We start from the raw sequence: 26,239 nt of genomic DNA, 5'->3' as shown, positions 1-26,239 counted from the left end.
TCCCCGGTACATTCCTTGTACAAAACACACACATTGTTGGGTGCCAGGTTCAAAATGTTTTAAAATACAGCCACAGGCCACCAACGAGATCCGCCTTTGAATACTGTCATGCCATCTGGTCCAGCACATCCACACCTAACTTTGTGGCATTGTAGTATTCCACTGTGTCAGACTTTTTTTTGCCATTGGTTCTGATCACCATTGTTTTGTGCACAGAGCTGAGAATGAACTCAGAGAGGCGTGGTTTTCAAGCACTCAAAGAATGTAGACAGGTAGACGCCACTTGGTCACAGGACTGTATTGAAAAGGACAGGTGATGTGTTGAAAAGGACAGGCAGGATTATAGGCTATATTTGATAAATATGTAATATGAAATTACCGGTTAAAATGACCGGTTTTCGCAGTTATAATTATCAACTTCTTGCGAATATGAGGCTCAAACAGCGTCAGTATATCTAATACATATATTTCAAATATCGCGAACGGGCATGTGCATTTCATTCCGGAACACAGAGTAATTTAAATTTAAACTGTCAAATTGATGATGGCATACCAAATGCTTAGATGACAGATATGGTTGCATTCTTGTAGAACTTAAGGATAAAACAAAATACATTTCGACAGGAAATGCATTAGTTTCATTACTTGGTTGAGGACAAGGTGGTTTCAATAAATACTTTCTGATTTAAATATAGGTCTACTATGTGATAGTTTGGGTTATTCAGTCTATTTAAAACAGTAGGTAGGTGTTTATTTTTATATAGCGACTTTGTTATTATTATTATTATTATTTATTTCTTAGCAGACGCCCTTATCCAGGGCGACTTACAATCGTAAGCAAATACATTTCAAGTGTTACAGTACAAGTAATAATACAATAAGAGCAAGATAAATGCAATGACTTTGGTTCAAGCAAGTACAAGTGTGACAAAATACAATTCAATAATACAGCAGTAATACAGCAACAATACTTTGTTACGTGGAATGTAATAAACGAGAACTAAAATGGTGTTTTTTTCCCCTTCACTTTACAACGCCATTTCCACGTTTTGTTTTATTTGAAGTGTTAAAGTTAAATTTCAGTTTTTGTTTGCTTGTTTGGTTACAAAAAGGCACAAGTAAACCCCATGTTATTACTTTATGACAGTGTATAAATGGCCACTGTTTACTGTGAAGAAATGGCAAGGAATGAAAAAAAAAAGGAAAATAAATAAATAAAATGTGTTGTCAACTTTATGTACTATATTTAACTTGAACTGCTATTTGGCATCCTTTGTTCTGTAGTTAATTCACTGGGGTAAAAAGTCTTACACAACTTATTCTTTACTCCTGGGATATCTTTCTATTTTAACGTGTTACATATTGTAAGGTCTTGCTGTAAAATAAAGGCGCACACACACAGGGCATGGCCACGCCCCCAGCCCCTGCTGCTATGCTGTCTCTGCCTGCATATGGTTTTTATGACTTTTTGAAAAACCAAACTAATATTTAAATTGAGTGAATATCTGAACATGAAAGTCCTGTGTTCGTCCCAGCACTAGAAAAAATACAGGATATAAAATAAATGCATGTTCAAAAACATTTAACCTGTTTTCAGGATTGACCTGTGATGCATACCTGTAACTGTATGTTCTGCTTTTACTGATAAAACGTGCTACAGTTCATCATCCCTCATGAATTGTCATTCTAAATTCTTTCCCCTCCTTAAGAGTCTGAATGGCGTGTGGGTTAATGGGAAGCGAATTGAGCCTGATAAGGCGCACCTTTTGAGTGAAGGAGACACCATTCAACTTGGAGTGCCTATTGAAGACAAGGGAGTAGAGTATGAGTATGTGCTAATTAAGGATCAGCTACGGAATGTAGCCCCTTTTTTGCACAAAACTACAGAGCTGGACACTGAAACTGGTCCCAGGGTCAAAAGAACTAAGAGGAAATACAGCTTTGGGGATTCTGAGGACTCCTCCAACTCAAAAGCAAAAGTGTCTCGGAGCTCTAGCGTGGACAGGTCCATAAGCAGGCCATCCTTGGCTGCTGAAATGACTAAGCAAAGACCTAGCAGTTGTGAGTCTGCAACCCCTGGACCAAGTAGGGATCCCCAGGAAGCTATCCCTCTACAAGACACACAGGACCCTACAAAGCTGCAGCTGAGTTCACAGAGTAGTGCAGAACTCGCCCGCCTGCAGGAGAACATAAAACAGATCCAAAGACTGAAAATTAAAGTGAAGGAAGCAGAACAGCAGGCAGCTTCCCTTCAGGCCCAACATGTACCTGAACCACAGCTGAACCAGGTAGAGGAGAAGCTAAATGTTCTAAGGGGACAGCTGCACATTGAACAGCAGCAGCAGCTGCTGAGAGTCGAGATGCTGGAGAAAACGTTTTGTGAGGAGGAGCAGCGGCTGGAGGTAAGTTTGCACAGGTTGGTTTATTTAAAAAATAATAATAATAATGTATTTAATCTAATGCTGCCAAAAAGAGAATCTGCTGCAACTTGTCGATTATTTGGCTTAGGGTAAGTAGCAGGGTTCTGAAAAATATATAGCGTTATACAGCCCCACGTGTTGCTACAAATATTTAAATAACGTACCTTTTCTTTTCGTCAACATCCTGACAACTTTTTACAATTTATAAGTTTAAAGTCTGTCTTAAAGGTCCTTTCAAGATGTCTGCTTTGTGCACTTGGGTTTCAGATCAGAGGTGTCTCTCTCTCTGATCACTTTCCAGGAGGCTTATTTTTTTTTCTTACCTGTATTCCTGAAGAGACACGCCACAATGAAGCTGGGGCAGTGACAAGAGTGTGGTTTCAGTCTATTTATAATCCAAGTCTGGCAACGGAACGTGAAACAAGCAATGTGCTTGGAAGCTTGCTCTACCAGCTGTCGGTATATTGGATGTATATGAACAGTTGGAACCTTATCAGATATTAGAAATCACTGTGCTGCCTCACAGAATTTACAGTACCGGTGGCAATCTTGTTTACAGTTAGAGGTATACTAACGACAAAACTTAGTGACCAACTGCCAGCAAAAAAAATCCCAAAAGTACTAAGTAGATATTCTGATTTGGATGAAGAACAATTAAATGAACTGGAAGATAGCAAAACGGAAACAAATCACGAAAAGAAATTGCTGTCTTTCAGGTCTGGCTGAAACAGAAACAAATTGTCTCATCACTTTAACCTCTTGTGTGCTACAGACGTACGTCCAAAAAATTGCTTCCCCAGTGCTAAGGACGTACGTGGTACGTCCAATTGAAATACATGGTAAAAAAAAAAAACAGATTGCCATTTTTTCACTCGAGGTCGCTAATTGAGGAGTTATTACATAACATATTCAGTAGTTGGCTTTATTTTCTCTATTTCACATTTGATGTGACGCAGTTGTTAAATGTAATTTACAGCCTATTTGAACGCAAGCGGTGGCTATCTTTGCTTACTGTATTTGACTACATCTTGTTTTGTTTATTTGATGGTAGAGGAAGATACTTCCTGCTCCTGGCTGTCATCACATGACACCGTTGAAACGTATCAAGTGTGTGGGAGGTACTGCAGTTGGAATCCCCCCCCTTTTTTTTTTTTTGTCCCATGTTGTAAACTCAGCGATCACAGGCTAAAAAAAATTAGTAGGAACCATGTGTTTTTGCTATATAGTCACTGTGCATGAAACCGTTCTCAGACTTATTGTGTCTGGTTTAGTTGGTGTTGGAGAGAAACTAGTCTAGTGAGTTTGATCATTCGCACAATCTATTTTACATTTGCATCTATTTGACATTTTTCTAAGTATTATTTTTGTGATCCCTCTTTATCTGTTACTTTCTACTTTTTATTTGATCTTCATTTTTCTACCGTTCCCAAAACTTTTTTTTTTAATTCATCATCAGATTTTGTTTCCAGATCATTTGATTTCTTTTCTTTCCTTTCTTTTCTTTTTCTTTGTTTTTTGTTTTTTGAAATAACGATTTTGATTAAAATCTATTGGATTTAGTTTTTAGGTTATACAGGGTACAGTAGGTACTGGACCAAGGGGTGGTGGATTTCAGCCACTCTATGATTGGACCCCCCCCAACAACATCCAGCCTCAAATTCCAGCTTTTTCTGGCACACCAGGTACCAGGGTGAACACAACTGGATTGACCGTAATTGTTCATCACTGATGACTTTTTTGAGCATTTCGTTATTCAGACCAATTTGTATGCCCAGCAATAAATGTCACAATATGGGGACAGCCTGGGGCGATATTCTAGGGTGCACAAATGGGTCCCCACTAATCTAATTGAAATGAAAAAGTTCTGGGGTTTATCCCTTCTGATGGGACTGATGAATAAAGCTAGAATTGATTTATATTGGTCCACTGACCCTGTTCACGCTTGCCCAATTGTCCCTGCCACCATGAGCCGGGACAGGTTCCAATTAATTAAAATGTTTACACTATAATGACCATTCTAATGCTCTCCCCAGGGACCATTCTGAATTTGACAAGCCTGAGTGTGTGCTGCACTACAGTAGACACATGGGAGGTGTAGATAAGTCGGACCAAATGCTGGAGCCATACAATGCTGCAAGGAAGACCATGGCATTGTATAAAAAACTCTCCATGTACATGGTCCAGATTTCGTTATACCACAGCCATGTTGTGTACTGTACGGCTCCAGAAAACAAGCTTACTTTTCTAACCTTTCAGACTTCTGTCATCTCCAGCCTCATATTTGCCAGCCAAGAAATGCCAGAAACAGTAAGATTAGAGACAGTGGCTAGACTTATGGAACATAATTTTATACAGACGCTACCTCCATCTGGAAGTAAAACAAGGCCACAAAAAAAGTGCTGTGTTTTCCCGCAAGGGCATGCAGAGGGATACATGATACTACCGTCCGCACTGTCCCTCTCAGCCAAGCCTCTGTTTGGAGGAGTGTTTTGAAAGGTACCACACGGTAAATAGAGTACTAGAACGACTAAACCCCAGAACCCCATTTTTAAAATCCTTATCTTGTGCAGTTTCCGAAAATGTGTACTTCTATATATACTTATCTTATTCTTTGATGGAGTAGTGGCCATTTGAAATCAGGGTGGGTACAATAGACCATTGGCTGCGTTTTTCAAAGTGGACAGTTCAAAGTGACCTTGTCTCAGTCTAGGACCTATAAACGCCTGACATACTATAGAAAGGTGCACATATTTGGTATTTCTGAATTCAGGACACTCAAAGCAATTCAGAAACACTGTCTTTTTAACAGAACAAAAGCTGTTAGATTCACAGGTCCAAATATGAGGGAAAAAGTGACTTTTACGATATGCAGTGACATTACCTCAAATTGCAGAAGGATTGTGGGTAACACCCCATTGACGCATAAGGTCATGTTACCCATTTATAAAATTCTTATCTTGTGCAGTTTCAGAAAATATGTACTTATACTGCTGCTACCAGTCTCCGCTCTAACCGAGGAGTTTAAGTGCGCCAAGGTCCGACTGGAAATGACATTAGTAGAGTCACGCGACATGCGTAAGGATGGTACGACGGGGATCTAAAGGACACAGTTCGTGTGGGAGAAGTTAGACAACAAGCAGTGGAAGGGTTGAAGAGCATAGACAGCTGCGCTCTACCAGGTAAACTAAAACTCTGGTGCTTTCAGTTTGGTCTACTGCCGAGGTTGCTGTGGCCACTGACTGTGTACGAGGTTTCTTTGACAACAGTAGAGAAGCTAGAAGCTTTAATCAGTTCATACATCAGGAAATGGTTGGGAGTTCCACGCTGCCTCAGCAGAGTGGGACTTTACGGTAAAGGAATACTGCAGCTACCAGTCTCTGCTCTAACCGAGGAGTTTAAGTGCGCCAAGGTCAGACTGGAAATGACATTAGTAGAGTCACGCGATAAATGCGTAAGGGAGGCAGCACCTGTGTTGAAAACTGGAAAAAAGTGGGCGGCAAAGAAAGCTGTGGAGGATGCTAAGGCTGCCCTTCGAATTGGTGATATCATAGGGCAAGTTCAGCATGGAAGAGGGGGTCTTGGTCTCAGTACAGTTCCTCCTACATGGCACAAGGCAGACCCAGCTCAACGGAGGAAGCTGGTAGTCAACGAGGTGCAAAAGCAGGAGGAGAGGATGAGGTGCGTAAAGGCCATTTCCCAAGCCAAGCAGGGAGAATGGATGAGATGGGAGAGTGTGGAACAACGCAAGATTGGCTGGCAAGACCTATGGTCAATGGAACAGAGCAGGATCAGTTTCTTCATCAGGTCAACATATGATGTTCTCCCATAACCACAGAACCTAAACCTCTGGGTAGGAGAGGATCCCTCATGTCCTTTGTGTTCATCACCTGCAACATTAAGGCACATTTTGACAGGATGTAAGGTGGCTCTTAGCCAAGTACGGTTTACTTGGCGCCATGATCAGGTGCTGCGATGTCTGGCCTTGGCATTGGAAGACAAGCGTAACATGACCAATAAGTTGCCACCTGTTCCATCAAAACATTACACACAAATGACAACATTCCTCCGCCCAGGAGAGCAACCACCAAGAAAAGGTGTTAAAACCAATCCTCGCCCAGGACAACTGGAAGCTGCTAGAGACTGGAAAATGCTGGCAGATGTTGGTCAACGGCTTATTTTTCCACCTGAGATTGCCACCACTAACCTTCGACCAGATATTGTCTTGTGGTCTGGATCAGCACGCCTTGTTCACCTGGTAGAGTTAACAGTGCCATGGGAGGATGCTGTAGATGAGGCGTATGAGAGGAAGAAACTGCGGTATGCTCAACTAGCCACTGAAGCGTAACAGCGAGGATGGAGAGTCCGGGTTTACCCAGTGGAGGTGGGTTGTCGAGGATTTGTGGCACACTCTACAACCCGATTTCTCAGAGACATCGGATTCAGTGGCCAAGATTTGCGTCGCACAGTGAAGAACTTATCTGAAGCAGCAGAGAGGAGCAGCAATTGGCTGTGGTTGAGACGGAAAGATTCTGGCTGGGGATCTCAAGCACAATAGAAAGAAAGAAACGATGATGTACAGGTAAGTATGCTGGGCTGAGTTGAATGGGGGACGGAAGGGGGTGATGCTGGGACGCCAGAATCGCCGTCGAGCCCTCTTGAGGTGTCGTGGGCTAGTCGACGAAACACTGAGGATGGAAAGTGCCCACTTGAAAACCCCAGAGATGTACCCTACTTAGCTCAATCCAGACGGTTGTCATGCTGATGCGCTGGGGAGACCGCATTGTGGTTGGTCCCCGGAACCAGCATCGCAGCCGTTGTGTGTGCTGATGCGCCAGGGAGGCAAATAAGCGGATCCCTTACACTTCAGCCATCAACACCAGACAGAAGGAGATCTACATCATCATACGGAAGGAAACGCAAATGGACAGAGACACAGATGGATCACATTAGTTTACTGTAAAGCTACGTCTTAGTTGGTGCTTATCTTGGCGAGAGCCGAGTTCAAATCGGCATGAAGTTTTAACATCTACTCTCGTGTAATGGAAATCATTATTTGGTGGAGTAGTGGCCATTTGAAATCAGGGTGGGTACAATAGACCATAGGCTGCATTTTTCAGTGGCAAATTAAAAGTGGCCTGGTATCTGTCTAGAGCATGTAAACCACCCAAAACCAATTAAAAGATTTCCACACAGGTACAGGCACATCCAGCATTTTAACAATGTCTACATTCTTACACCATTCTTAGCATTTTAGGGACTAAATGTGATGCAGGTATAATACATTTTATGAAAAAGTTGCATTTTGTTTACAATAATAGCTGGATTTTCTGGTCGCATGTTCAAATAAACCACAAAAACTTGGCACCAATAGAAACTTCAGTCTGACAAAAAAATATATATATAGTTTGCCAGGGGTACCTGAAAAGGAACAGAGTAATTTTGATGTAAACCAGGAGAGTCCCAAATTCAAAAATTGTCTGTAGCAGAGAAGGGGTTAAGTAGTGTTTTTTTAGCAGTTTGTAAATGCTACAGAAAAATACAAAGACTCTTCTGCACATTATCCACCCCTCTGCGACACGGACCTTGAAAAAGTAATGACTGCACAGAGAGAAAAAAAAAATGATTTCGGTGCTGTGTCAACACTGCATCCTGGCGGATCTTTTCATTGGCAATGTACAATTCAACACATCAAAAATAAATATTTACTTTTACATGTTTCAATTAAATACATTTACTCGGCTTTACTTGGTGTGTAGTTCAAAGTTATAAATGGGACTACTTTTTTGGTCCCTTTATTGGTGTAAGAATATTTAATAAACAACATTTTTTCCCTAAAATAATTTGTATTTCTTTTTTTTTTCAATTCCACTGTTTGACCTGGATTATAAATGCAATAAGGCCCTTGAGGTTTTCGTATACGCCCAATATTCAGACTTATCAGGGGTTGGAGGCACTCCGCTTCGCCTTGTGACACACAGGATGATCTTCAGTTTAATACAATATTAGTACATAAATAAATAAATAAACCCCTTCATGTCGAAGTGAGGCTACTTTGAATTACCGATCTGAGTTTGAATTATTCTCGGGATTGCCCCAGATGTGTAAAACTAGGCTCTTTTGGAAATAATAATAATAAAAAATAAACATTAATACGGTAATAAACAGATATTGCATGCCTATGCTTTCAAATAAGATTATCGGACCATCTGATTTTATGTATTTATTTATTTATTTATTTATTTATTTATTTATTAATTAATATTGTATGAAACTGAAGACTATCCCAGATGAAGAGAAATGAAAGTTCCATTTCAAGTAGGGAATATATATTTCTCTTTAACGCTTTGGTGCCGAGCCATTCTAATTTCGGCGCTTAAGCACTGATGACGGGCTCTCTCTTCCGAGATGTCTCACAGCAAAAAAAAGCCGCGGGGGACACAAATCAGTGTTTCTGAGCCTTGTCATTTGAATAAGGCTAGGTACTGTATTCCTACGTGCAAATTTTGGTGATACACGTCAACAAAGTGATGCACAGGAAACGCATCTACCAGCGCATATTTTGAATTTTGTATACCTTAGCTGCCGGAGTGCTCTAAAATCGATATAGTATCCATAAGCTTTTAATTTCATATCTCGGCTGTCAAATTCAATCATCTTGTTTTTTTTTGTGTGTGGGTCACAGCCATGACTACCGGCCATGTCTCCATTTAATTGGTTTAGGGCTAGGATGGGTGGGATGTATAATATTATATTTACAAAAGACGCGTCCCCAGGCACCACCATTTTACACGGAGTTTATTGATGAATCGTGCCATGACGTCTGTGTCTCCAGTTAAAGTGCTGATGTACAACTCATTTGAAAGGTGAGTACTTGGACTAACTAGCTGTCGTCTTTTGTTTATTTTTTTACTTTATTCCACTTTTTAAAAAAACGCGTTGAATGTTTTTTTTTTCTTTCTCAGTCTGTGTCTATTTTTGTGTGTGTGCGTGCTTGCAGGAGATTACTTTAGTCTAGGTACTAGATTCATAGAGAGAGACAAGACTACTACTGTACCAGCATCTCATATATTTTTTTATTTTTTATTTGTTTTTATGTATTTATTTGATCATGTTTTTGCAGACTTTTCTCCTCAGGAGATGGACACTGGCAAAATCCCCTGCATCTGATGCCTAAACAACTGTCGAGTCATTTTATTATTATTACTAGTTTTACTTTTTCTATATTTTCTTAGTTTCTGTGTGTGTGTGAAAGGGTGGATGGTCATTATTATTATTGTTGTTATTATTGTTGCATGTTTTCTCTTTCACTGTTCTACCCTCCTGACATCATACTACATAGGCATTGTTTCTGTAAATAGTTTACTTGTCATTATCTTGTATATGTTACAAAATGTAACGTGTTTGCAGTAAAACCTGATATTTGCAGCCCGATTTTATTTATTCTAGTTTTGAAAATAAAAATCTTGCTATCAAAGTTTTGTCATGACCGAGTGTTTTTTGTATTTTTATGTATTTAGTGTGCACAATTATTTGTACCAATACTAGTTGTAAGTTGCTTGTTTTTGAATAAAATAAAATACTCAATGTCTTGTGTAGTATGTATTTATTTTTGTGACTGCTATATTCATAAATAAATATACTTTTATCACAAACAGGGTAATGTTTCCATTCTCAGTTTTTGGAAAGTCTTTGAGCTGGTCTGCATTTGCCTTTTCGGAGTCTGTTTTTCGTAAAGAACCATGCATTATAAAACCGTGTGTAGCTCTGATATAAAATACATCTCGCAATTAAGTATACCACATCGTACCATTGGAAACAGTTACTTTTATACATTTCTGTAGATATATTGGGTTTTAATTTCTACCAAACTAACTACAAGTGCTAAACACAAACTGGTCATACTATTTTACATGAAATAGACAGTTCTGAAAATAGGGCAGTTTTGGGGAATTTTGGCATACAGACCATGGCTTGGACAAAATCTTGGAGCTCCTCAGTATTAGAAGATATTTGAAATCTGATTTTTTTTTTTTATTTGAAATGCTCATAATTTAGCATCTGTCATATGCTGATAATTAACTTGGAAAGGGGTCGAAATTGGCAGTTTTTAAAAATATTTATTATACACTTTTCAATTTTTTGGGCGGTGCAATTTATATAAAAAACATATAATACATTCCACAATAAAATACACTATAATTGGAAACAGCTACTAAAGACCTTTCTATAGATATATTGGGTTTGAATTTCTGAGGTAAGGTTGCCAAACTACAAGCACTAAACACAAAGCGGTGGGGGCTGAGGCTCTGCCCTGCAGCCACAAAACAGCAGCGCACCCTACAATCGTCACCATTTTCTTTTTTCAGCCGTGCTGATTACTCGAGACAGAAGTGTATCTTTTCTTCTCTATATACCTGTTGTTAGCGCTTTTTAACTTGCTTTTAAGTGCTATATATATTTTACAGAATCACTGAAGTTTAATAGTATTTCAAGCTGTTTTTCTTTTATTAGTCTGTGCTGGTTAAGTCCCACTGCGGCCTTGTGTGCCGTGGGAAGCCTGTGGCTTGATTAGCCGTTCCTTCCTTCCGTTCCTCCAGTTGAAGTATATCAAAAAAATATAGGTATATTTTTCTGTAAATATTGTCATATTTATTACATGTAAAAAATTATAGGAATATTTTGTGGACCATGTGGTTTTGCTTTCGTTTCCACCGGTGTGTGTATATGTTTCTGTTTTCCATTCTTACAAGGTAAGTATTGAAAAATTCCGAGCAGCTATTGTAGGCGTTCCTACTAGCAGCTTGATGCTGTTTTAGTCCTGCTTCTGCAGTGCTATTACAAAGGCTTTTTGAAGCAGGCTTTTTCTATTTTCATCCACGAATTTAGAATTAGCCAATGGCTGACACGCAGTTGGGCACTCCTGTTGATTCACCACATACACTAACTGCGACTCATCCCTGGGTTCTCAATATGGTGCAAACTGGTTACTCTCTCCATTCCAGGGTGTGACAAGAACATCTGTCAAAGATCCCCAAGCTTTCACTCCGGTGACACAGGAGGTAGCAGTCATGCTGCAGAAATGGGCCATTTTCACAAAATGCATGGAAGCCGCGTGTTTTCACACTACGCGTTTTCACAAAATGCATGGAAGCCAACTATCTGGATGACTGGCTCATCTGCGCAGGGTCTCCAGCACAAGTGTACAAGCACACAGAACTCGTCACTAACCACCTACATCAGTTAGGCTTGAAAGTGAACGATGCAAAGAGTCAACTAGCGCTGTCCCAGATAGTCACCTATCTGGGGGTGCGCTTGAACTCTGAGCTCATGCTGGCCATCCTGTCAGAAGACAGAGAGTAACCGCCTGTCTAGAGTTGTTTGAATTCGGCAGCGCATTTCCAGTAGTGGCTTTCCAGAGGCTTTTGGGTTTGATGGCAGCAGAATCGAATACCCTCCCACTGGATCTTCTACATATGCACCCACTGTAGCTCTGGTTCAACCGCACGGTTTGCCAGCTGGTGGCGAATTGCAACAGGCTCTTGACAGTGTCAAAATTCTGTCTGCAGGAGCTCTGCTGGTGGAAACTGTTGGCTCATCTACACCTAAGCGTAGCACTAGGCAGCGTCACAGGTGCCACAACCTGTTCAGTCGGTCGCAGGGTACCCTGTGGCACCCCAACCCATCCAGCCTGCAGCTCCTGGTTTGGCCCCTGATTAGCTGCATTTGAGCCGTCTGGGGTTATCAAACAGGGTGATCAACACCCTACAAAGTGCCAGGGCAACCTGTACTCGTTCTCAGTATTGTTACAAGTGAGGTGTGTTTCAGATGTGGTGTTTGGCTCGTGGCTTCGAACCCACGACATGCCCTATGGCAGTTATACTGCAATTTTTACAGGACCTTTTTTATGAGGGGAAATCTCCCTCTACCTTGAAGGTCTATTTGGCAGCCTTTTTGGTGTGCCATGTAAAAATCGATTGTCTCCCCAGGCAGGGTTTCCCATGGGTTCTAGATTTTTGTAGTCACTAGTGACTAATCCTTTCTAAAACCATTAGTCACTCCAGATATTCAGTAGTCACTACTGGCACACAGCTCAAGTCTTCAAGGGTGTTATGAATCCTGTTTTTATTGTATACCTTAAATTGCTGTATTGACCAAAACAATGATTTAATTGAACCATTTTAATAATGCTCTACAGTTTAAATAAATTGGTCATTTACAGCTATAAACTTTTAGAACTTTAAAACTCAAGAACCAGATTTATTTGCCCTGAAAAGCTACATATAGACACAGAATGCATTATGAAGTATTTATACCAGGATTTATTTATTTATTTTTTGCAATTATTTTGCAACATTTCATATGGCAATGGTACACAAATAAGTCAATATTTCATAACCAACAAACTTATTTCTATATTCATTTCAAATTAAAGTACAATATTTCAGAATTTTGTTAACGCTTCAGCTAAAATCTACCAGTCTATGGCATACAATAACATTAAAAATGTAATTGTTTACTGAGTGTTTTCGTGTACTTGTATGTCTTTTACAATAAAAAGAAAAAAAAAAACATTGTTAGAATATTATATACAATCCATGGAAACAGAATTTTCCAACAAGGCTGAAACTTTGCTACTTGTTTTCTTTTTCTTTTATCTGACGCTTGTGAACTTTGTTCTTTTTTTGTCTGGTGTTCTGAATCCAAGTCTTCATTTTCTACAACTTGTTCTGTTTATTCTATTTCACTTTTGCTGTGGCCGCGCTGAAAAAAACTAGTATTTTCTTCTGCGACATTTTACAGTATTGGCTAACAGTTTTGTTTTTAAATTCGCTCGCACAAGCTTACCGCTTTCACTGCGGATGTAAAGGTTTGAGCAGAACTCTCTGTAGTGAAAGCACAGCAGCAGAAGCTGTCAGATTGCAAATAATAATGTGAGGCTGAAAGCTACAGCAGCACCTAGTACAGCTTCACAAAGCGGTCAGGGTTACCATAGTAACTGACACGCAACATGAAACTGAGGCGCTGAATGGCTGACTGCATTTACGTTGCCTACCACGCCATGAGAACGTTGCAGAGTCAATGAATTCGAGAGGCTGAGGCGCTGATCTCAACAGCAGCAATGACTCTATGGTTTAGCGATCCCTTCTTCTGAAGAGAGAGACCTTGTGTGTGACTTTAACAAAAGGGATTTTCTTTTATAGTACAAACAGAAACGATCGTCACTAGTGACTATTCCACTTTTTTTTTTTTTAATCTTCACTTTCAAAAAAACAATCGCAAATTATGAGAGTGACGAGCGACAGCGAAACCCCTGTCCCCAGGAGCTCATTTCCTGGAGGAGCAATTTTTTAAAGGCAACCGGCGACTTAGGCCACCGGTGAAGGATTTAGTTTCTCGCTGGAGGTTAAATGTAGTGCTTAATGCACTGACAAAACCTGCATTTGAGCCCATGCGTTCAGCTGAGCTAAAATGTTTGTCTTTCTTGCTTGCAATTACCTCCGCTAAGCGAGTGAAATGCAAGCACTTTCAATTTCGAAAGCTTGTCTAATTCTTTCACCCTTCGTACTAACCCAGCTTTCATGCCGAAGACCATCTCGGCGTTTCACATTAATCATTAATGGTTAACAGGCACAGTACAGACTGCATATGAACTGGCCAATCTGCCCTCATCTGAGAAGCTCACCGGCCATTCCACCAAGGGTCAGGCAACTTCATGGGCATTGTTCCACGGTGCATCCATCCAGGACATATGCAGTGCAGTGGTGTGGGCTTCCTCCCATACGTTTGCCAGGTTCTATCGGCTGAATGTCATGGATCCGCAGAATCCTGGTTTTGGCACAAGAGTACTGAGGGCGGCTTCCCAGTCTACCCTCACAATAGAACATTGGAGGTGAGTCCATCTTAATGTTTTCATTATGGAACATTACTGTGACAGAAGCGGTTCTAGCTTGCAATTGGGTTGTATACCATATCCTTGTGACAGCTTGTGTATACTCACCCATTTGTAATAGTTAATATTCCCTACTTGAAAGGGAACGTTAGTTTATCATCATAACCCTGGTTCCCTGAAGTAGGAATATTAACCATTAACCCTTTGCGGTCCATTTATTCAGCGCGTCTCAGGCACACACAGTTTATTTTAGACGTGCTGTTTTAAAACTATTTTTTTTCACAGTAAAATAGGTTTAAAAGGCACTGCATATCAACAGGACACTCAGTACTGCATCTCCAGCCCCACTGTTTTTCACATACCTCTTCATAGTCGTTCATACCGATAAATCATCTCCTGTACACTCGTTTTATCACCTCGTCAATAATGTGATCCAAGTCATTATTTTATTACTATAATATCTCAAAAAGCTCTGCAAATGTCCGTGATATTCTTTGCGTGCTGCATGCAGAAGCAGCTATCTTGTTTGTTTATGTCCGTGTTATCTCTGTGGTGCTGGGGGTATGTGTATTGCTCAGATCCGCCCCTTTTTTTTGGCTTCTCTCAGCTCCTAATGGTCTCATTCAGCCATTGAATGGTTTTCTCAACTTTTTCCGGAGAAAAAACAAGTAGAGACCTGTGTTTTACGTCTTTTTGATGATGTCGGACAGGGCCTGACATTGGACCGGAAAGGAAAAATTGTAATGTCGGACCTGGTCCGACATAGGACTGCAAAGGGTTAACTTCGAGGTTGCGCCGTTCATGGTCGCAATCTTTGAGGAAAATGGCAATGGTATAGAATTTTCAGTTTGGAATGAAACACCCATTTTGTAATGGTTAATATTCCTATTCCAGGGAACCAGGGTTATGATAATGTAACAAAAATGAGAATGATCCTTCAGTCGATTCAGGTCCAAACTCGATCTTTATTTATTACAATAATAAATGATCAAAGACAATTTAACAAAGGATAACCAACAATTAACAGGTCGCTGTGGGACACGATGTACGTCGCTTAAAACAAAAAAAGAAATCTCAGGGTGGAACTAAAAAGGAACCTCAGAGTGGAAATATTCTGTATGTTTATGTGTCTCTCTCTCTGCTTCACAACAACAAACACTCCCCCTGTCACTGGTCTCCAGCACTAGTCAGTCCCACCTCATCCCACTCCACGGCCAATCACCAGCAGTTCCTGCGTTCCGTGCCCGTCGCCCATAGGCTGCTGGATCGATGTGAAACACAGCCCCTCCCACTCCAAGCGCTTCTGCACGCCACAGACCCCACATGCGTTACAATAATACGTGATCTTACTTTAAAGGAACATACTGTATTTTGTATAAGAACATAAGAAAGTTTACAAACGAGAGGAGGCCATTCGGCCCATCTTGCTTGTTTGGTCGTTAGTAGCTTATTGATCCCAGAATCTCAAGCAGCTTCTTGAAGGATCCCAGGGTGTCAGCTTCAACAACATTACTGGGGAGTTGGTTGCAGACCCTCACAATTCTCTGTGTAAAAAAGTGCATCCAATTTTCTGTTCTGAATGCCTCTTTATCTAATCTCCATTTGAGACCCCTGGTCCTTGTTTCTTTTTTCAGGTCAAAAAAGTCCCCTGGGTCGACATTGTCAATACCTTTTAGAATTTTTAATGCTTGAATCAGATCGCCTTGTAGTCTTCTTTGTTCAAGACTGAACAGATTCAATTCTTTTTGGCCTGTCTGCATAGGACATGCCTTTTAAACCCGGGATAATTCTGGTCGCTCTTTTTTGCAATCTTTCTAGAGCAGCAATATCCTTTTTGTAACGAGGTGACCAGAACTGAACACAATATTCTAGGTGAGCCCTTACTAATGCATTGTAAAGTTTTAACATTTTCCCTTTCAACACTTTTCACAATATATCCATGCATTTTGTTGGCTTTTTTTTTTATAGCTTTCCAACATTGTCTATATAGATAGACATTTCTGAGTCAACATAAACTCTGAGGTCTTTTTCATAGATTCCTTCAATTTCAGTATCTCCCATATGATATATGTAATGCACATTTATATTGCCTGCGTGCAGTACCTTACACTTTTCTCTATTAAATGTAATTTGCCATGTGTCTGCCCCATTCTGAATGCTGTCTAGATCATTTTGAATGACCTTTGCTGCTGCAACAGTGTTTGTCACTCCTCTTATTTTTGTGTCATCTGCAAATATAACAAGTTTGCTTACTATACCAGAATCTATATCTTCAATGTAGATTAGGAATAGCAGAGGACCTAATACTGATCCCTGTGGTACACCACTGGTTACCTCCCTTCATTTTGAGGTTTCTCCTCTAATCAGTACTTTCTGTTTTCTACATGTTAACCACTCCCTAATCCATGTGCATGCATTTCCTTGAATCCCTACTGCGTTCAGTTTGAGAATTAATCTTTTATGTGGGACTTTGTCAAAAGCTTTCTGGAAATCTAAATAAACCATGTCATATGCTTTGCAATTGTCCACTGTTGATGTTGCATCCTCAAAAAAATCAAGCAGGTTAGTTAGACATGATCTCCCTTTCCTAAAACCGTGCTGACTGTCTCCCAGGATACTGTTACCATATAGGTACTTTTCCATTTTGGATCTTATTATAGTTTCCATAAGTTTACATATAATAGAAGTCAGGCTTATTGGTCTGCAGTTACCTGGTTGGATTTTGTCTCCCTTTTTGTGGATCGGTATTACGTTTGCAATTCTGCAGTCTGTCGGTACAACCCCTGTTTCAAGAGACTGTTGCATGATCTTGGTTAGCGGTTTGTAAATAACATCTTTCATTTCTTTGAGTACTATTGGGAGGATCTCATCCGGCCCAGGGGATTTGTTTATTTTAAAAGCTCCTAGTCCCTTTAACACTTCTGTAGAAAGAATAGAAAGAAAGAAACGCTGATGTACAGGTAAGTAAGCTGGGCTCAGTTGAGTGGGGGACGGAGGGGGGTGATGCTGGGACGCCAGAATCACCGTCGAGCCCTCTTGAGGTGTCGTGGGCTAGTCGACGAAACACTGAGGATGGAAGGTGCCCACTTGAAAACCCCAGAGATGTACCCTACTTAGCTCAATCCAGACGGTTGTCATGCTGATGCGCTGGGGAGGCCGCACTGTGGTTGATCCCCGGAGCCAGCATCGCAGCCGTTGTGTGTGCTGATGTGCCAGGGAGGCAAAATAAGCTGATCCCTGGAGCCAGCATTACACTTCAGCCATTAACACCAGACAGAAGGATATCTACATCATCATATGGAAGGAAACGTAAATGGATGGAGAAACATATGGCTCACATTAGTTTACTGTAAAGCTACGTCTTAGTTGGTGCTTATCTTGGCGAGAGCCGAGTTCAAATCAGCATGAAGTTTTAACATCTACTCTCGTGTAATGGAAATCTGCCTCTGTTATGCTAAAGTTATTTAAAACTGGATTGGAACAGGTCGACATGTGGGGCATGTTGTCCGTATCCTCCTTTGTAAAAACTTGTAATCATTTAAAAGTAATCATTTAAAAGTAATCTTTAATATATTTGCTATTTTTTTCTCCACTTTATCTTACTATAGAAAACAGCTATGTAGAATTCTATTTTAATTCAGTAAGATATGATTCTGAAAATATCACTTGCCAAAACTAAAAACACAACACGTTAACTGTAATACAAGTACATACTTTTAAGTCATTAGTTAATCATTAATGGTTAACAAGCACAGTACAGTAGAGTGACATGAGAATGAAACTTCAGTCCTGTCCCATCCTGTCCTGTCCAAATTTTTCCTGTCCCGTAACTTTTTTTAAAAAATTCCTGTCCCATGCTGTCCTGTCAAAAAAAAAAAAAAAAAAAAAAAATCCCATCCCATCCCGTGATAAACAGAGATCAACTGTTATTTGGAGGTACAGATATTTTCGTATTCATGTATAAAATTAAGGTTTATAGAGTTTTGCATTAATCACTACCGGTACTAGTAATTTGTTTTTAGTTTTAGTTTTTTCAGAAAAAAATACAGTGCAAGCACAGGGTCTTTATAAGCACAATGTGCAATATAATGATGTAATATATAAATTTGGTAATATCAAGTTTATGCGGCAGTTTCAGTTTCTAAATTGGTTACTAAGCAACCCGGCTCAGAGATTGTAGTATGTCAATGCCACAATAAACTGTCAGTGAAATACAGTATTACAAACCATTACTTCATTAAAAAAATAAACAACAAAAAACATGGTATTGAACTATTTCATAAACGTTCAGGGAGTATCCATCATGTATTTATTTATTAAAAATCGTAGTATTATACAGACCCCTTCAATGTAGCGCCGAAGCAGTACCTCCAAAACATAGTAGCTGCTGCGGCCAAATCGCAGCCTTTGACATCTGCATTTGCACATCCTTCATATACTGTACATATGTACTCTGTATAGAGAGAGATATGTTAAATACATGCCAGTAGCAAACCACAGCGTTCAGTTATTCTGCTAGTATCAATAATTAATGTATCAATCACACGGGGATGTATACTGCTATATTTTTCAGAACCCTGCTACTTTAACGTTTGTCTTCACACTGTTAATTAAAAGAAAATCATTAAACTTTTTGTTTGTGTAATTTTTAAATGGACTGTCCTAGACACCAGTTAATGTGGAATTAACAGCTTTAAATTTATATCCGAGGAGAAATAAACAAAGTAATGCAGCATTGTGGTATTTCTTAGAGGAATAAGACAGTCACCAATGTTTTGACCCCTGAAATCCTGAATAATTGCTGTTAATTCTAAACAAATGCCATATGAATGCCATGCGAAGGTTTCCTCTACTACTGGTGTTGAATCATGTAGACTTTTTTGTTTTTATTTCCTAATCTTTGGATTGGTCTTTCAGGATGAGAAGAAGCTTCAAGTGGAAGAGAGTTTGGAAAAGAAACTGGATTTGGCTTTGCAAGAGGTAGAGAAAAAATAAGAAGGATTGCCTGTCAAAAAGTGATTTCAAATGCATTGCCATTTATTTAACCAGAGTAAGAACCAATGAGATGCCCATCTTTTTTGCCAGGAGGCCGTAACAGACAGCAGTAGACATACAGTATATTATTTGTACATATACAAACAGGGTAGGGATGCAGCGGTTATGATTTTCCTGAACCGAAACCAACATTTGCATAAAATTCGAAACCGAACAATACAGACAAAATAGAAACCGAAATTTTTTTTGTACAATGAAAAACTGTTGGCAGTTTCAACACTAAGCCTGCTGGCATTTTCAGGAGCTTATAACACACGGTGCTGCATATAGATGGTTCATAAAAACATCCCTTAGTAATTTCAATATGGTAACATAAATTTACTTGATTCTGACAGATCTGAGTAGGTATAACCACGGCTTCATACTTAATCTAGGTGTTAAGATATTGTGACAAAGTGGGTGATTGGAAACAGGTGCAGGGGTGATGCAGTGCAGTAATGAACAGACACAGAGGTTTAATCCAGTTTGGAAAGTGATGCTTTATTTTTTGTATCCAGGTCTGGATAATAATAATAATAATAAACAGTACCAGGTTTGTAGACCCAAACAATAACCCATCAGCATTGATCAGGAGATAATTTACAATCTGGAGCAGAGCAGTTTCGGTACTGTGATGTGGCCGGAAGCCAGACTGCAGAGATTCAAGCAGATTATCTGTGAGATGTTTCATCAGCTGGCTGGCTATAGCCCTTTTCAAGAGTTTTGGAGAGAAAAGGAAGATTGGATATGGGACGGAAGTTAGATAAAACAGCCAGTTCAAGGGAGTTTTTTTGAGCACTGGCGTTACTTGGGCAGTCTTGAGGGCAGCAGGAACCAGGCCTGAAACAAGGGACAGGTTGAGAGCGTGCGTAATGGAAGGAGCAAGGTCAGAAGCACAGAGACGGACGAGATTTGTTGGCCAGGGGTCCAAGGGACACATGACAGTAGTTGATGTGTGTGTGCGTGCGTGCCTTTATTTTACAGCAAGACTTTACAATATAGATAATACGTTGTGCAGGCCTTACTTTACCCCAGTGAATTAACTACAAAACAAAGGATGCCAAATAACAGTTCAAGTTAAATGTTTAGTTTGTTCCCGAAATAAATAGTACATAAAGTTGACAACGCATTTTTTTTCATTCATTGCTATTACTGTTTCTTTGCAGTAAACAGTGGCCATAGATACGTTTTCATAAAATAATTAACATGAGGTTTACTTGTGCCTTTTTGTAGTTGAATAAGCAAGCGAAAACTGAAATTTAACTTTAAACAAATGTGGAAATGGCATTGTAAAATAACACACAACAATCGCAACAAAAAAAATATAATATATAAAATCTATATAAAAATCGCTACATAACATTTCCAGGAAGTTGGGCACTGTTTTAAGCGATGCATTTCAGAATGATGTGCTTGCTTTTTTTTGTCCCATGAGATTCTGACTCTCTCTAAAGCAGCTTTTTGACCCAGATGACCTTCCATAGAGATCACTATGCATGCGCGCTCATAATCTGGTTTGTTTAATTTTTGCTATCTGAAACTTTTAAATAGAGGCTGTGTTGATCATTTTTTTTGTTTTGTTTTTAATTAATTATATATATATATATATATATATATATCTCACATATCACACATAGCTCTTTTTCATTTGCCATTTATGAAACTGCCTCGCAACTTCTGGTGAGGTGTAAATGCAAGGTATTTTTGTCATTTTTAGCGAATACAAACTTTTTTTTTTTTTTTTTTTAATTCAGTAATCGGCAATTATTTTTTTTGGCATATCCCAATTATTTTTAGGCTCAGCTCACCACTACCACCCCGCGCTGACTTGGGAGCGGTGAAGACGCACACACACGCTGTCCTCCGAAGAGTGTGCTGTCAGCCAACCGCTTTTTTTCACACTGCAGACTCACACTGCAGCCACCTGCACTGACAGCATCGGAGGTCAAAGCAGCTTATAGGCAAGCCCACAGGCGCCCGTCCAGACTACAGGGGTCGCTGGTGCACAGTAAGCCGAGGACATCCTGGCCGACCTGAGCCCCACCCCCCGGGGGGGGGGGGGGGGCGCTCGGCCAACTGTGCTCCGCTTCCTGGGAGCTCCCATCTACGGTCGGCAATATAATAGCCTGGACTTGAACCGGCGACCTCCAGGCTATAGAGCGCATCCTGCACTCCACTCAGAGTGCCTTTTACCAGGTGCGCCACTCGGGAGCCACCGAATATCTGATTTTTGTATCCAAATACATGTAAAAACATATTTGGATATTTGTCCAATCACTAATAATAATGTTAGGTCCTTGTTTTCATGGCTGCACAAATGCAGTTAGTTTTTTTGGTGTTAAACCAAAAACGGATCATAACCGTCTTGCATCCCTAGAACAGCATACAAATCACCTAATTAATTGCTTTAGCCTAACCCTTCTTTGAAATTGAGTTATTAAATAAAGGGTTACAGAACACCTTGCCATGTTTACAAGAAATACAATTAAAATGTAAAACTGTAATGGATAACCACCATATTTTATTTTCACAACACATTTAAACAGTCTTTGAAAACTGAGGAAGTTGAACAGGAATGGAATTTGTAAATGCTAAAAATATCGTTTTGATGCAGCATCGAAAGGTGATAGAAGAGCTGAGACGTTCCCGAAAAGATTTTGAAGAGATCATCCAGGCCAAAGATAAAGAACTGGAGGAAACCAAGGTACTGTACTGATCAAAATGTTTTGCTTAGTCCCTTTTTAAAGTTATTAAAATTCAGACAAAGATAGCAGTTGCCTAAGAAATTAGTGTACGACCAGTCATTTTAGTTTTTTTTTTTCTCTTTAAAGCAGTGTGACTGTTTTTAATAAAATTGAGCTGTTCCATTAATAAACACTATTTGGAGAACACTAGTGGTAGACCTAAAATATTGCAAACGATGTCCTTAAACCAGATGACAAAGCTAATGTTAAGTCTACATGTTATCATCCTGCCTTAGTTTTAAAATGTTCTTGTGTAATCAAATGTATTTATTTTACTAGGATAGAACCCTTGAGATATACATCTCTTTTCAAGGGGGTCCTGGCAAGAGAGCGTGTTAAGAAATAACATGACACAATTAATAAATCATTCAAACAGGACAAAAACAGTTCAAACAATCATTAAAACATTACTGCAAAGGTTTACACCTTATGGACTAAAATGACAGCGCCTTTTGTTCTCTGAACTGAGCCTCCCTAAAGTTTCATAAATATAAATCTTGCAGCACTATTATAGATGGGAACCAACTTTGTCAGAACTGTATGGATTGCACTCATGTATTCCGAATCAGGATAATCTTGATGCAAATAAATGATATTTTTATGGTTTATTTTGAAGGAAGAGAAGGAGAAGGCTAAAGCCCAGAAAGAAGAAGTTTTAACTCAGATGACTGAAGTGTTGGAGAATGAACTGCAGTGCATCGTCTGTTCAGAGCTTTTCATTGAGGTAAATTATTTGGCTGCATTTTGTTGTTTGCTACCCTGTCTACAGTGCACAGTTTTTTCCCAGATAATCTCTGGAAGCCAGTGTATTTAAACTGGAACTAGGCACAGGTCAGTTTGTCGAACCTTTTTGGGGGGGGGGGGGGGGGGAGTTGCTAAAAATTATTCCATAATTATAAATATTAGAGGGTGCGATATCTTACAAAAAATAGATATTATCTTGAACTGATTGATTTGAGGACAGTGTTGTCTTAAATCCGTAATTGGTACCATAATACCAATAATCTGTAAAAAAGACAAAGGTACTGACACCCTACACTAATACTACCATAATTCAAGGTAACAGATTAAGGACAAGCATTTAGTAAACTTTAATCACTTAATAAAACAAACAAGCATTTGTTCATGACAAAGTATTGGCACCCCAGCTTTAGTATTTTGTGTGTCCCTCATTTTCTTTCTTTTTTTTTTTACTTTTCAGACTATAAATTCTTAACCCGTATGTTACTTCTTGTTGAAATCTGGGCCCATTCTGTCTTGCATATTTCCTTCAGCTCAGATGGATTGAATACACAATGCTTGGCTACAGCTTTTTTCAGCATTAATATACTAAAAACGTTTCCTTTTGTTACATCGTATATCACTGCCTCATATCAGCTGTGACAGAAAGAGTCAACTAGGCGGGTGAAGTAACCGAGCCGCTCAGAGTGAGAACGCTCAGAAAGCACACTGAGCTGAATTTAAATGACTTAACGCTCTGCTACACGAGAGCGCAGAGCAACCTTTAAAATGGCGACTAATAATTCTTTGCTTTTTGGTATTTGTGATGTTATGGTTGATGAAATGTCCCTTGATGAAGGTCTCATTGGTATTGAATTCCTAAAATCAGGAGGCTGTGTGGTCCAGTGGTTAAAGAAAAGGGCTTGTAACCTGGAGGTCCCCGGTTCAAATCCCACCTCAGCCACTGACTCATTGTGTGACCCTGAGCAAGTCACTTAATCTCCTTGTGCTCCGTCTTTCGGGTGAGACGTAATTGTAAGTGACTCTGCAGCTGATGCATAGTTCACACACCCTAGTCTCTGTAAGTCGCCTTGGGTAAAGGCGTCTGCTAAATAAACAAGTAATAATAATAATAATAATAATGTTAACCATTGACGAGGACATAGAAAATATTTTACCAGCAGCCCTTACCGGGCGTGCTAGACTAGCAACAAGCAGTGCTGCTGTAGAAAATTAGTCTGAACGAGATTGTGCTGGTTACACAGAATTTGAATTTTAAATCTAATTTCCGTAGGCAGAGGGACACATTTCAGGTAGGCTAAAGAAAAAACATCAGAACACTTATCAGTATTTTTTTCTGTAGTTTATGTAGAAGCTGTGGAAACTGTTGCTATTGGCTAGTGGAATTCAGGGAGGCGTTTCTCTGACCTTTCCTTTGGGTGCTCCAGGCATAGACTCACAACTCTCTCTAGTTGTGCTGCACTCTGTTGGCTGCTCAAGTCCTTCACCACATTACTACCTCCCTACAGCCGTTAAAAGCGATCAGACTGTCTTAAACATTCACCCACCAATTGCTGTTATGAAGACACTACTAGGATTTTTCTTTGGCTCTAAAAACTGCTTTTTATTTCTTAGATTGCAAAAATGGATAGCAATACATGCACAATACTCCTAAACTGAAACAGCACGCTGCCCTTTTATATAGTTGTCCCCACCCAATAAAGCTACTCATATTTAAAACATGTTGTCTAAGACTAGAAGTAAACAAAAACAGAAATGCAGTGTTTTTTTTTTCTAATATATCTTAAGCAGGTGTCGGCACCATATCGAGTGGTGACAGACATTTAAAAAAAAAAAAAAACAACAACAACATATTGTCCACGGACAAACAATACAGAAGTTTTATACAATTACATGCGTGTGTGTGTGTTAGACATATTCGTTGTCACGGACATGCGTGTCTGTGTATGGACAAGTTGCCGACCCCTGATCTTAATGTATCAATTTAATGAATTTTATTAACAAATTCTGTTAATTTCATATATACAATTACAGACTTTTTTTTTCCCCTCTCTCTGTTTTATTATTATTGTCAGACACAGTTTTGTTCTTTTTAAATTTCGACATTTTTTGTCACATACTACTGAACTTACAAAACTGTATCCAACCGCCCAAATATTCAATGCAATTCAGTCCCAGACACGTTTCTTCTGTTCTGGCTTGTGTAGGTTTGTGGAACTGCTCCTTGTTAATCCGGACCTGTTCTAGCAACAGCAGAGTCGCAGCATGTGTCCAGCAGTGCTGTTCACTCCCTAGAAAAAATACAAAGTATCTTGCCCTGTGTGAAATAATGAAATGACAAATTCGAAAACCAGTAATTTCTACCATCTTAAGTCGAACCAATTCATCTTCGTGACATAAAAAGTATGTCTGTCACCTCCACTTGTTTCCTGTAGGTGGCGATCTCCGTGCGCTTACTGTAATCACTGATGAAAAATGCTCAGCAGCTCTGAGCGGCTCAGCAGGAGCGGAACTGAGCAAGCCGTTAAACTGATTATTTTACTGAGCCGCGCTGAGCGTCTCACTTACGTAACGTGCCCACTTATTGCAAAGTGGGAGTTTTTTTTCTGCACACACTTCCCCACCCCTCTGTTACCAGGGGAAGTCAGGAAGCATTCGGCGCCGCGCATGAACAAACTAGGTGCTGATAAAAGCCTGATGTATTAATACAAAAATTAACGCACGTTAAAAAAAATTAATCTTCAAAGAAATGAACGCGTTAATCTCAGAAGTTAACTTTAACTGACAGCCCTATACAGTACTGTGCAAAAGTTTTAGGCAGGTGTGAAAAAATGCTGTAAAGTAAGAATGCTTTCAAAAATAGACATGTTAATAGATTATATTTATCAATTAACTAAATGTAAAGTGAGTGAACAGAAGAAAAATCTACATCAAATCCATATTTGGTGTGACCACCCTTTGCCTTCAAAAGTCAGGGACAAAATCCCTGACTTTGTCCCTTGCACAAAGGAAACAAGGCTAAGCAACTCAACTATGCACGAAAACACAGGAACTGGGGTGCAGAAAAATGGCAGCAGGTGCTCTGGACTGATGAGTCAAAATTTGAAATATTTGGCTGTAGCAGAAGGCAGTTTGTTCGCCGAAGGGCTGGAGAGCGGTACACGAATGAGTGTCTGCAGGCAACAGTGAAGCATGGTGGAGGTTCCTTGCAAGTTTGGGGCTGCATTTCTGCAAATGGAGTTGGGGATTTGGTCAGAATTAATGGTCTCCTCAATGCTGAGAAGTACAGGCAGATACTTATCCATCATGCAATACCATCAGGGAGGCATCTGATTGGCCCCAAATTTATTCTGCAGCATGACAACGACCCCAAACATACAGCGAAAGTCATTAAGAACTATCTTCAGCGT

The 26,239-nt window shown here is 39.7% G+C and overlaps 1 protein-coding gene across 2 annotated transcripts in view; it reads left to right on the top strand.

Moving 5' to 3' along the window:
* LOC117402355 (E3 ubiquitin-protein ligase rnf8) overlaps positions 1-26,239 on the top strand; it is a 64,060-nt gene that overhangs the window by 17,030 nt on the left and 20,791 nt on the right. For both annotated transcript variants that reach the window (XM_059024314.1, XM_034921442.2), the window contains exons 3-6: positions 1,710-2,402; positions 19,228-19,290; positions 21,959-22,048; positions 22,705-22,812. In XM_059024314.1, the coding sequence (XP_058880297.1) occupies positions 1,710-2,402; positions 19,228-19,290; positions 21,959-22,048; positions 22,705-22,812 (954 nt within the window). The remainder of the gene's footprint in view (positions 1-1,709; positions 2,403-19,227; positions 19,291-21,958; positions 22,049-22,704; positions 22,813-26,239) is intronic.

Source organism: Acipenser ruthenus, chromosome 5 (assembly GCF_902713425.1).
Source record: "Acipenser ruthenus chromosome 5, fAciRut3.2 maternal haplotype, whole genome shotgun sequence".
Taxonomy (NCBI): domain Eukaryota; kingdom Metazoa; phylum Chordata; class Actinopteri; order Acipenseriformes; family Acipenseridae; genus Acipenser; species Acipenser ruthenus.
This window is presented reverse-complemented; position numbering and strand designations above follow the sequence as displayed.